Source organism: Camarhynchus parvulus, chromosome 4 (genome assembly GCF_901933205.1).
Source record: "Camarhynchus parvulus chromosome 4, STF_HiC, whole genome shotgun sequence".
NCBI lineage: Eukaryota > Metazoa > Chordata > Aves > Passeriformes > Thraupidae > Camarhynchus > Camarhynchus parvulus.
This window is the reverse complement of record NC_044574.1, coordinates 37664797-37678258: the sequence shown is the minus strand read 5'-3', so window position 1 is coordinate 37678258 and position 13462 is coordinate 37664797. Positions and strand designations below refer to the sequence as shown.

The window sequence follows — 13462 nt, the reverse complement described above, 5'->3', positions numbered from 1 at the left end:
TGAAATATTTAAAACTGGACATGGCTTCTTATTAGCAAGGGAGCAACTGCAGTAGCATTCCTAATTTCTCTTGTAATGTCAGCATTTCCTTCATCCCATCAGTTTCCTCCCACTTGAACCAGCTCCAGCAACGCAGGAGCAGGGATAGTGCTTTGCCACAGAAGAGTATGCTGCAGTAAGGAATGCTTTACCCGAGGGGTAGAACACAACTGGAGAAAGGAGAAGGCCAGAACCATCCCCTGGAGCAGGGTCGTGGGGATCGGTTCGCATATGGCACAGGGGGTGGTGACCGAGCCCCAGCGGCCCCGCCGTGCCCTGAGTCACCAGCGCGGTGCTCCAAGCCGTGCTGGGCAGGGGCCCGCCCACCCTCAGCTGCCCTGGAGCAGCAGCCCCGGCCCGGGCCTGGCTCCCGGGGCCTGCAGGGCAGGGCCAGGCGGGCGTCTCGGTCCCACAGCCCCGCCCGTGGGCAGCTCCTCAGCCCCGCTCCCCCGTCCCGGACCCGCCGTGCAGCCAGCAGCGGGAAGCAGCGCGTTCATTAGAAAACCTTTACTGAGCGAGGTAACACCGCCACCGAGTACAAAAAGCCCCAGAGACACACGGACAAGGCCGGCCCCGGGCGCGCAGGGCCGCCCCCAGCTGCAGCCCCCGCGCCCGGCTCAGGGCTCCAGCTGATCCACGTCCTCCTCCCGCCGGCTGCCCAGGTGCTGCTCGATGATTTCGGCAAAGAGGTTCCTCTTCAGAAGGGTGTAAGCCAGAGGCAGCAGCTGGCCCACCGTCTTGTGGAAGTACTGCAGGGGAGAAGCGAAAACAAGACCCGCCCTCGGCCTCAGTGGCTTGGTTAATTCCGGAGGCAGCCCCAGCTCCTGGCTCTGCCCCATTCACACTGCGCCCTTCCACCCCTCCCAAAATGCCTGAGCACATTCTCATGCTACACCTGGCCACAGCACGGGCTGGCGGGGTGTCCGAGCTGCCGCAATGAGAGAGAAATCGAGCAGATGATAATCCCACTCACTACAGCATCCCAAACTGGAGCCTGCAGGTGAAGTCCCCTATCCTGTCACAGTCCCACATCTCATCCCACCCCACAGTTTGAGCAGATTACAGTGGTACTTACAGTAACCATTTAAGAATTTCAAAAGTATAAACATCAGAGCATATTTAGCATTTGCAATCATTATTGTACTTGTAAGTCCACTGTACCTCTCAAACAAAGGGGACAAATCAAGTTCTTTTCTGTGTCTTGGGCTACAGATAAAGTGTCAGTGTTTCTCTGGCTCTGTGAGCAAATGGCCAGGAAGGCTCTGGTCAGAACTGGAAAACAGCTCCAGGTAGGAGTTACAAGAAAGGCAGGGACCTAACTGAGCAAAACATGGGTGAAGCCACTGTTTCTTCTATTTACTAAACTAGAAGATGAGGCTTTCTAATTCTAGAAAAGAGCTGAAAAGTTATAGGTGTTCCAAGCTGCAGTGTAAAACAGACAAGACACAAGACAGTACTGTAAACACAATTTTTCACTGCAGGACTTTGTCAGTGGTTAGGCTCATGTGCTGAGACACACAAAGCTTGGAAGATGAGTATTTGCCTCCATCTACTCGGAAAAATGGGAGGAACTGTTTGCTTCACAGCCTTTCAAGTAGAAAGGATTTAAGCAGCTGAAGCAGCCTAGTCTGACAGAAGGGCTCTAAATGAGCAGGATATCGAAGAAAAATAGCACACATTTTCAGATGCTGTATGGAACTTTAGAGAGCAGGGCATGAAGTCTAAGAAACACATTAGAATTTTAACAGTGTATGGCAAGAGCAGTCAGCTTCCATACATTTCAATGGCTAAGTATTTTAACAATATCACAGCTCTTTTGGGCCTACATTTAGTACTGAAAAACTTGTATTTCCCATGATACTCTGGAGCATCACTTAGCCAATACTAGTTTTGCTAGAAGCAGCTGTTTTGCAGGGGTGTTTCTATGATGATCCATTCATATTAGGTTGATGTTGAAATGTCATGTGTTATTTTCTAGCCATTGACTAATTACAGCCATGACCCTTTTCATCAGCAGGCCAGTAGCTAATACAGAACAAAAATCATCAATATAATTTTTATGTGCAACAAGTGCTATTAATTCAATCCCCTCATTGACAATGTTTCCTGTTAGCAGAGAACTAGGGAGGAGGCTCCAGGTGGGAGGTGCCCTATGCAGTACAGTCAGGCAAGCTCATCTGGGTTCACATTTTTCCAGCTGGGGTTACTACAAGCATCAGGCTGTTTCCTGATCAGGTTGAATACGGGTGCCTATACAAGTAGCTGGGGACAGGGGACTCCAGCTGTTCAGTGTATTTGGACCAGGCACTTCACACTCTGCTTCTGGATTGCAGGATTGGGCTCTCATACACACAATTTTAAATTCAATGTGAAATGATGTTGTGTGACTTTTTAACAGTCTTCATGAATTAAGAATATTCTTGTAGATTTCTAGTTTCCTAGGGATAATTAATCTACAGCAGAACAAATTCTAGCCCGTGTATAAAATTATGCATTAATTTTGTGAAGTTTGATTGTTGTAATACTCACATGTGATCCATAGCAAAACAGGTCCATGCCCAGCTCATACCCCATTCCATAATCACATTCATCATTAGCAAACTGAACAAAGGTCAGCATTTCCTGAATGGGTGCAAAGGCCTTCACTCTCTCCTCATCAGTCGGAGCATCAACAATGGCCTTGCAAATTTTTTTAAGAGTAGCTGCAAAAAAAACCAAAAGCAGATATTTAGATGTTTAAATAAAGAAATCTAATATTGCACAGAAGTATTCTGTGGCAGAACTATACCCGTGTGTCATGCTTACACACAAGGTAAGTGGGCACACCCTGAACTGCTGGTGAAGCTTCCCCTTTCCTTGGAAGCTCATTCTTGCCCCATGCCCATCCCTCTCAGCTCCTCACAAAGGGAGACAAGCACTTGCGTGATGAAATTTCATCAAGGAACTGATTCTGGTTAAAATGACACTGGAAGAAGGTGGTGGAGAAGAAATAAGCCCACACATCCCTGAATGTAGATCAGCTTTTTGATCTACTTCCTGCATGGCTCTGACAATTCAAAAGAAAAGATCATCTAAACTACTACTTCAGGCATTCTTTTCTCAGATTTAGCATGTTTCATTGAGTCTCACCCGGTTCTTTTAAAGACAATACATTGAGGTCAAGTGTAATGGTTAGGACTTCTACATTTTACTCCCATCAGTCAAATTTTTTAAGTAGAAAACATGAATGCAGTTTGTTTTTTACTGAGGGTTGTTTACTCCAAAAAAGCCGAGGGATACAGTAAATGAGACGTTTACCATTTGTTTCAGGAAGTTCTCTGTATCCAACATCATTTTTGTCTACAGGAACAACTAGGCCTGCTCCATGAAATGCTTTGGTCACCACCTGAACAGAGAGCCAGAAAATGGAACATAGCACCATGAGACAGTACTGTGACCTAAAAATAACTCATCTCATTAAACACTAACAGCTGACTGCTGGTGGTCAAACCTAACATGGTGTCCTGGCTCCAGGACATCAACTTAGTTTCAAATTATATTGCAGTTAATTTCAAGTATTGAAGTTTGAAATAACTGGAAATGCCATTTCAGTGAAATTCTGAATTCCAGGAACCCTTGTAGTCACTTGTGTTGCACTGTACTGCATTTGTTTAGTCCCCTACCATAAATTATTTTTAACAGGTATGCAAAAAAATCTGTTATTATCATGTATATCATCCTTAATGGTCCCGTTTTTAACAGATCCAACCCAACTATTTAGAACAATCTTCCATTTAAAGCAGTTTTCTCCATGGCCTCTATTTGTTCCAGTTTTTAGACTACTGTGCTTACTGAGGTTTTTTTGTGGTGGTTTGTTCTTATTTCGTTTTTAATTGAATGCCAAACTATGATTTACAAGAGTAAAGCGTTTTTATTAAATCCTATTATTTGGAACACACTTGTAGTAATCTTCCCTCTTTTGAAGTTTTATAGAGAGCTGATTATCTTGGAAAATTCCTAATGTAGCATACTTACTGACTGGAAGGATGGAAAAACACAAACAGGAAGTAAATGAAAAAAATTAAACAGAACTTAGTTCTCGCCAGTAGATGAGGAAAGTCATACTTTCTTATCTCTCTGTTTCATCTTCAGGGTTTTTTGTTCCAGAGAATAACCCAGTTCTTTTGCTGTTCTTGTTAGCTTTTCATCTATGTCTTTCAAAACAGCATTTTTCTTTTTATCAGCCACTTCCTTAAGTTTTTTTGACAAAAATAATCTGCAAACAGATGAAACATGTCAAGAAAACAAAACAAAAATTAATAGCCTTTTAAACACTAAACCTCTAGATCTTAATAACAAAGATTAGCAGTCCTGTGTTTATTTAAACAAGAGACTTGAAAATGCAAGCCTCCTAAGAAGAGGCAAGAAAATAGTTTGGCACACCTAGTACTTGGGCTTTTCTTATCTGTACCTGCATTACAATCTAGCTTATGCAACCTGCAGGTGCTGAAGGTTCTCCCAGCCTCAGTAACTGTTCATCTTTCTATCTTAAGAATTCAGTTTGCTGTTTCTGTGCCATATACACCATTTGTCATCCAAGTCATGCACAAAAATACATATTTATGAGCTTCCCCATGGTACTTTCAAAACACATGTCCTCGTTTAACTCTGCAGTGCACAAGGGTTCTTTTGCAGAAGCCATTCTTCAGTCTGCTTTCACTGACTGACACGTGCCTGTTCTTAGAGAGCTTTCCATTTTTAACCAGCAGGGATGACATCAGTTGTTTACCTTCCTGACACAGGAACATGTAAAGTTCCATGAATCAGACTGAACTACGTATCCACATCAGTGTTATCCTGCCACAGGGCAGAAATGGTACTTCTTGTAGATATTAGTTATATACAAAAATAATGTATTTTTATGTAGACAAGAACAAGAAACAGATGCCATTATCTACTATGATACTCAGATTTCCTTCACCGTTGTTTGAGATGCCCTTTCTCTACTTATAAAATTATTTTAACATAGCCTCTAAATTGGAAAAAATATCCACTGGATGTCTCAGCCAATATATTTAAGGAATGACGTAATTAACACTTACTTATTTTAGTTTTGAAAGGAAAACTTTGTTAAAAAGCCTACAAAGGCTTTAGAGGGAATCTTAAAACTTGCAAAAAGGGGCAGAAAATAAGTGAGGGTTTCTTAAGAAAGACATATAATAAGTTTTCTTCATTATTCCACATCCCACCTCCCAATTAACAATTTCTCTCTATTCTGTTCTTTGTAAATAAAAGTAAATATGAACCTTACTTGACTGCAGCAAAGACATTATCACCAACTTGTGAAATCACACAACCCTTCTTCGCTTCATTTGCACCAACCCACACTGGCAGCTCATCTGGCACATCCCTATTGATGAAAAAGCACACAAAAAATAGTCAAGCTGTGTCCATTTCTCCTATTTCAAAGTAAAACTAAATTTGCCTCCTCACTATGTTGCCAATCCCCTTCAGAACCCCACCAAGAAATGCCCTTAGATCTAAAGCTCTAAAATCTTACAGCAAGCCTTGAAAAGGGCTTGCATCCACACATGCAGAGAGAATACACATTTCCTTTTGGTAACTTGATTTTCTTCTCAGTATCACGGCAAAAGTTAAAGATTAGTGAGTGAAGGTGCTCTGGATGGCTGGAGGAGGTGGATTAATAAATATTTAAATCTAGTCTTCAAGTCTTGTTCCTGCGAACTTTTTTAATAAAAAGATAAAGCCACATGTTAATGTCCTACCACAAAAAAGAAAGATTTTTGCTTGGTGACAGCACACAAGTTATGTTTCAAGAAAAAAGAGGACAAAAGCTATGCATAGTTGTAGTGGAACAAGAGCACACAGGAAATAAAATACCTGAAATATCCCATGTGGTACTGTGTTCTGCTATCCCCAACAAGTATAGTCTGAAATTCTGGGGGATCATAGAAGAATCTCCAATGAAGACTGAAGTTCACATCTGTTGATTTTGCTTTTTTGTGTTTTCCAGCAAGAATATCATATGGTCCAACCAGCTTAAGTCCAACACTTGACACAAGTGCATCTGAAAAGCAAACCGTGAATCAGGTGCACATCTAGACTACGAAGTTCCCGTGTTGCTCAGGTATTGAAAGTTCCCATAAATTCAGTCAAACACTATTCACTAGACAAGGAAAGCTAAGAATTGTTTTGTCCAGATAGTTTTCATTGAAGAGTTATTATATTTTAACAAAAAGTAGCCATCCAGCCACAGTCCAGTGTCAGGATAGAGATCGGTGATGTCGGTCTCCCTCAGGGCCCTGTACTGGGACCAGTATTGGTTAATATTCATCTTTATCAATTACACAAGACTGGATCAGCAAACTTCAGCAACTCTGCAGATGACACTCCTGAAGGATGGGATGCCATCCCAAGGGACCTGGACAACCTCAAGAACTGGGCCCATGGGAATCTCTTCAGGTTTAACAAGACCAAGTGGTCTTGTAAAGTTCTGCACCTGGGTCAGGGCAACCCCCGGTATCAACACAGGCTGGGGATGAACAGATGGCAAGCAGCCCTGCCCAGAAGGACGTGGGGGTGCTGGTGGGTGAAAGGCTGGACATGAGCCAGCCACAGGCACCCCCAGCCCAGAAAGCCAAACATGTCCTGGGCTGCATCCAAAGCAGTGTGGCCAGCAGGACTAGGGAGGGGATTCTGCCCCTCTGCTCTGCTCAGACCCCAGCTGCAGTGCTGCATCCAGCTCCAGGGTTGTCAGCACAGCGAGATCATTGACCAGCTGGAGTGGGTCCAGAACAGGGTCATGAAGATGATCAGAGGCCTAAAGCACCTCTCCTATAAAGATGGGCTGAGAGGGCTTTGGTTGTTCAGTTTGGAGAACAAAAGGCTCCAGGGACCTGACTGCAGCCTTTCAGTATTTTAGGTATTGAAGGTAAGGACAAACATTTTAGCAGGGCCTGTAGCAAGAGGACAAAGGGTAATGGTTCTTAACTAAAACACGGTAGATTCAGACTAAATACAAGAAAAACAAAGTGTTATGATACAGGCAGTGAAACAAGGGAACAGGGTGCCCAGAGACAGAGTAGATGACCTCAAAATATTTAAGGCTGGGCTGGACCCAGCTCTGAGCAACCTGGCTCTGTTGAAGATGTCCATGCTCAGTGCAGGGGGTTCAACTAGATCACCTTTAAAGGTCCCTTCCAACCCAAACCATTCTGACTCTTGAAAGACATGATCATTTCTAGAGCACACAGGGATGCCACATTCTGTTATATAATAAACCTGCAAAGGTTGAAATCCAGCTTTAGTAGTGCTTACACTGAGTAAAAGTCTTTTCAACCTCTCATCCCACCAGCGAGGAGGCTGTGGGTGCACAAGAAGCTGAGAGGCAATGCAGCTGGGACAGCTGATCCCAAGGGACCAAAGGGATATTCCACAGCATATGGCATCATGCTCAGCATGACAAAGACCTGCTTTCTTGGAGATGGCTGAATACCTGCCTGAACACAGGGGGTGGTGAATTAATCCCTTGTTTTGCTTTGCTTGTGACTTTTGCTTTCCCTATTAAACTGTCTTCAGCTCAACCCATGTTTCTCACCTTCACCCTTTCAATTCTCTCTCACCAAGGGGGAGTGAGCAAGTGCCTGTGTGGTGCTTAGTTGGTGACTGGGATTAAACCATGATACATGAGGAAACTTGAGCTCCATACTAAACATTTTAAATGCACCTGCAAGAAAGGCAGACTAAGAACACATTGCATTGCACAACTTCAGTAGTTGCATTTTAGAAAGCTTGAAGTGTACATCTTTGTGATTTATAACCAGTGTTCTAGTTTACACTCATGTAAATATCCTGCATCTCAAGTGGGAAGCTGAAGCTTCACTAAAATGCATGTGACCAACTCCAGTTTGCCTGGTTTCAGGAATGAAAGTTAGAAGAGGCAAAATTTAAAACCTCACCACTTGGTTTCTCAGGATCTAGCTCCTCACAAAACTTCCAAAACTGGTAGAAGTCCTCAGGCAGCCTAAGCCGATAGCATGTTTCTGCTTCTTGGCAAAGACTATCAGGAATATCTGCCTGGTGCGATCTTCTCTTCTTGACAGCTCCATTTTTCTCACTCTGTAGATTGAAAAAAAAAAACCAACCCAAAAGTTAATTTAGTTGCTTTCTCTCGGCTCTACCAAAGGAGTCGACAAAGCTTTTATACTAATGGAAGAACAAGGATTAGATCCATTAGGACATGTTTGTTAGTTAAAACAGTATATATACAGCCTAGAACATCTGTTTTGGACAGAACCCATTAAAGGCACAGTCTGACATATGTACTAAACATGTCTGCAGTAGCAAACTGCTACTTTGATATTAATGGGTCAATATAATCAACAGAAGCACTTCTGTTAGTTAATTAAGCAAAGGAGCAAGCAATCCTAAACTTTAATTCTACATTGTTCTAAAATGACCATTTCCAATCACACTGCAGACAGCATACAATATGTTTGTGTGTTTTAAAAACAGTTCAAAGTAGGAATACTATTTTGTCAAATCAAATAATATAGCAAAACTCCTCTGGTCTCCACTATTTTAACTACTGTGCTATGCAATATCACGACTACTGCAGTTTTCAGTGCAGCATTTCAGAAGCAGCTTAGAGGTGAAGTTGCTTTTAAAAATTATGTAACGTGAGCTGAAGCAGGCTAGGAAATGATCCACGGGCACACTCTACTGGGGCAGTAGCCTCAACCACCGCATTCCCACATAAGTCTCCATGAATTGGTTAGGAATCGCTAACTCACATTTGAAAGAACATAAAAAATAAAATAAATAAATAAGAAGAAGAAAGCAAGCTTGTTGATTAAGAGAGTATCTCTGAAGCAGGGCCGCTGCCGGGTAAGCCGGTCGCAGCGCGGTCCCGCCGGGATGATGCGGCGGCCGGCGGGCCCGGCGCACCCCGGGCGGAGGAGCGGCTGCCGCGCAGGAGAACGCGGGGCCCTAAGACTGTGCCCTAATCCACCGAGCAAAACAGAACGAGGGGCAAGGAGACAGAGGGCCGACAGACACCACAAGGCACCCGCGCGGTGCAGGCCCGCGTCCCGCCGCCCCCCGCCCCACCTGCTCTCCGGCCGGTCCCGCCGCGCCGCGCGGCCTCCGCTTCCCGCCACCTGCCATGCGCTCCCGCCGCCCGCATCCCGCGCGCCCCCGCGCCTGCGCAGCCCCGGCTCCGCGCGGCGCCCGCCAGGGGCTGTGAGGGGACGGGAGCGTGAGGGGCTCTGAGGGGCGGGGTCCGCCAGCAGCCCCGGCTCTGGCACCGCCGCCACAGCGGCGGGACCGGGGGCAGCGACCGGGCCCGACAAGGGGCGCAGTTCACCCCGGGTGGCGAGTACGGCTGGTGCTGGAGACAAGTCGGGAACTCACCGCCATGTTCCCTCAGCGGTACATACATCGCATAGATACGCTTTGGAGGCTGATTTTTTACAATCCTGCTTACATATACGTTTAAATTCCTGTAATATGGGCTAGGGTGGTGTATTGGGATCACACAGAGGAAGAGATGACCTGAAACGTAATCATCTCCTTCAGAGCTAAAGCATAAGAGAGGAAGCATTACAGGTTTTCAGTACAAACTAAAAAACAAAAAAAAAAAGGCCCAATACCCTAATCTTCTGAAAACAGCATCACAGCTTGTGTTCAGTGAAGGAACGGAGGCAGCCGTGTGTAACATGCCACAAGTGGGACACGTTCCTCAGTTTAGAGCAGCCCATAATCACATTATGCAACATCCGCTTACACTGCTCAAGTGCCTTGCACAGGAGAGGGCCTGGAATGCCAGCGGCACAGGAGGCGGCAGTGGGAAGCTGGTTATATATAAACCTTCACTTTTTTCGTCTCAGTAAGCGAGATCGCAGCAAGTTTATTTAAAGAAACATTATGTAGTTAAGCTACAGGAATTGGTGAACTCACAGTGCCTACCAGAGAGAAAGATGTGTGTATGGCATACATGTATACCATGAGATCTTTTTATCCTGCAGTCTGTTAAGGCTGTAAATATTTGCTGTGGTAAAGGTTGTTAGCTTAGATCTAGGAATAAGCTGCAGTGTGTTTCAGCCACCTGACAGCTGTATGACTCACACAAAAGCTCGATGATATTAAGTCAGGCTACAGCACTCACTTTTAAGAGTTACACACAAGTCAGAGGAAGTTTGGTCCTGACTGATGGATAGTACTGCCTGTACATAAAACAGCGAGGTTTGCTATGATGTAGATGCAGAAAAAGACTGTATTAAAGTCTCCTGTCTCAGATGGAAAAATTATTGTTTAAAACAGCATACCTGTTGTTTGCTTAGCCGAATCCTGCATACACAAGGAAGGAATATTAAATTTCACATCCAAATCTTGTTTAAGGATTTACATTTCATTGCCTGAGGTCAAGCAGAAACGAGGCACAAAAGCTTACCAAGAAACCACAAACCTAATTTTCTTTCTGAAAAGTGTCAAGAGTGCTAGCCTGAGGTTTCTTTGGGAAATGCTTTCTAAAATTAAATTACGAGTCTCACTCATAATTTCTACTATTCAAAACATTAGCCATAGTGGAGGCTAGGGGAAATGTCACCCAAAGGAAAAACAAGTAAATAAGGTCAGCTTGAAAGCATTTACCTTTACTTGGAGTCAAGAAGAAAACAGCAGCTTTTCAAAGTTTTCTACCTTTAAAGAGATTGACTTTTGCCTCTTACAATATTTTGCATTATAGCATTGAAACAGAAGTAAAGTAAGCATTAAATAAATTTGTAGTGGCCCCCATTTTAGATATGCCAATACCTCACAAGGCACTGGAAGGAATGCAAACTGACTAGAAAAATACTCCTACACTGACTTAGTGCTAGTGCTAGGTATCTGAAGCTCAACTTGGAGTGATTTTACCACTGAAGGTACAGCTCATGAGCTTTATTGATCAATTTTTTTTATTCTTTTCTCCACACAAGCTATTGAAGACTCCAAGAGCACCTCTCTTCTAGAACAGCCCACAGTTTGGAAATAACCCAGGAAAGAAAAAAGTGCATAATCCAGGGAGGAGGATACGAAATGCTTTCCATCTGAGAATCCTGGTCTCTTACACTTTCCAGGCAGGTACCCCAGCCACTAGATTATTGGTTAAGAGTTGCCAGTGTTTGACCATACTTAAGATAAAATGTGATTTTTAAAATACTTTTATGTGTGTATGTATATAGTGCAACTCAATTTTTTATAAGTACCTTCCAAACAATTTTGGAATGAGTACCTCAAAAGAAATAGGTCATGAAATGCTCAGTTACCTCATCCTGTCTTTTCAAGCTTGGAATATGAGGCAGGTAGCTCAGTTCCATTAAGATTGCCATGGTGGTTGTGTTTAGAAAAGTAACTTTGCATGGCTAGATAGATAAAAATAATGTTTTTTAGTTTAGATGTATCTAGTCCCAGGTGGCAGCTGATGAGATCTTTTCCAAACAGCAGTTTGGAGCCTAAGTACACACTTTAGATCCAATAAACCCTTTCAGTTTCTCTTCAGTTGAGTCTACCCTCAGCAGTTCTTCTCTGAAATGTGGAACTAGATTGTGAGGTACCACTGTAGAGGCCCTTAAACAAGAAATGCTAAGATACTGAATGATTATTCTGTCCACCGTAGTAACTTTTTCCTCTCTGTGAACAAGTGGTAGCTCCTTCTGTATGAGAAGTAAGAAGAAATTATCTTACTTCTCTTATAGGAGGATACAAAGTCCTAGATTTGAAAAGAATATATAATTTGATAATGGTAATCATATTTTCATTCATTCTGGTACCAACCTGTAAGGCTGTAACAAGGAAGACTTTTTACAAAGGATAAATGACTACAGCAGAATTCGTAATATGGTATTTTAAAGCCTCCCCTTCAAGATATAAAACATAGCCTCCTGTGCAAGTACCACCAGACTTCTGAATCAGGATAAACTGAGATTATCTCAAGATAATTATCTGCAAAATAGCTTTATCAAGCTCTCCAGTCATCAGTATGATTAATCCCACTCTGAAGTGGGCCTAATTTCTTTTTATTTAGATTGTTTTTGTTTTGTTAATTTATAACTACAGGAAGAGATTTTGTGAGAACCTACAGAACTGAAGCATGCTTCCTTGAAACAAAGCTTTTCAGACCTGCTTTCTCAAAAGCTATTGTAGAGACTTCCAGTGTGTACACACACATATTTCGTGATACATTTTGTCTCTGGAGGTTAGCAAGACTTTTTCCTCATCTATGTCAATTTCCAAGATTAGTGCTTAAAATCCAAAGTTACCAAAGAATGCTCCATGCTGTGCAAAAAACAAAACAAACAAACAGGAAAAAAAAGACCAACTAAAAAAAGCCCAAAAATCAACCCTCTCAGTTTTCAATTTCAGAGTTGTATGGGTATTAATTATTGTGGAAAAAGCTTTCATGATTCAAAAGCCAGAACAATAAGCTTTATCAGCTAGCAGGTACTAGAAAGAAGGAAAGAAGACTTGCATGTTGTTGAAATCAGATTTTTCTTTCCTCACTGCCATTCACTGACTCTTTTATGCTCAGAGCTGTCTGTCAGAGTTCATTGCTTTCCTCCCACCCCTCACAAGGTGAAGATTTGCTCATCTGTGAAAAACACCACAAGTAAACTAAGCTACACTGATCCAGATATTCTGTGCTGAGATGTTAAAGGTCTTTAAGGACAGGGATCTCCAAGACAAGATACCTATCTAGTCTAGACTGCATTAGCAAATTAGATAGGATGCAATACATGTGGTTCACAAGCTATTTTTCCCTACCCTCCATCATGTGCAGCTGAAAGGTAAGTGTTTATGGTACTTATTTTAGGTGTTTTCAAAGAGTACCTAAGCAGCAAGGGATAGATGTGTTTGGTCTCCTCAGTCACCACAACATACTGATAACTAGCCTCTGCAGTATAAATATAGATAAAAATCTCATTTCTGCTCAAGGACTAGATTTTTGCCAAAATGATACTGCCTTTCTCTTGACACAAGAGGGAGCCATTTAAATTCTTTTTATTAAAAAAGCGCTATAAAGAATGAAGACAAAAATACCTGAATACACAAGTGGCCACATTGATGTCCTTTCAATGTGGACATCTTATTTCTGAACCCTAGATAATTTTGTCTTATTCTATGTAATCACAGTGTATGTAGCACTGCTGGATTTTTCTGTGTACAGCTATTACAGTGATCACTTTGGGGATGTGCTGAATGCAGTGTGGCACAAACACAGTGAAATTACTGTTTTTTAAAATAGTTTTACCCCTGCATTTTATGTGATGGTTCTTACTGAATTGCTTTACAAAACTGCCAGCCTTGTTCTCAGGTTAAGCCTCACATAATCCTCAGATCACATAGAGCCTCTTGTTCCTTGGGTTATTAGCTTCTGTAGGGCAGC

At 42.8% G+C, this 13462-nt stretch overlaps 1 protein-coding gene across 2 annotated transcripts; it reads right to left on the bottom strand.

Moving 5' to 3' along the window:
• LOC115902899 (histone PARylation factor 1) lies at nt 1-9472 on the bottom strand. 2 transcript variants are annotated; one of them, XM_030946819.1, is made up of 8 exons: nt 9148-9215; nt 7998-8157; nt 5920-6106; nt 5330-5428; nt 4144-4294; nt 3337-3424; nt 2569-2741; nt 1-788 (listed from the first exon to the last, which is right to left on the bottom strand). In XM_030946819.1, exons 1-8 carry the CDS (start codon nt 9202-9204, stop codon nt 657-659), a joined length of 1047 nt encoding a protein of 348 aa, XP_030802679.1. In that variant the 5' UTR covers nt 9205-9215; the 3' UTR covers nt 1-656. The 2 variants fall into 2 exon arrangements, with proteins under 2 accessions (XP_030802679.1, XP_030802680.1); XM_030946820.1 differs by lacking the exon at nt 9148-9215 and adding an exon at nt 9451-9472 and having other exon boundaries at nt 2-788.
• Between the last annotated feature and the right edge of the window lie 3990 nt (nt 9473-13462).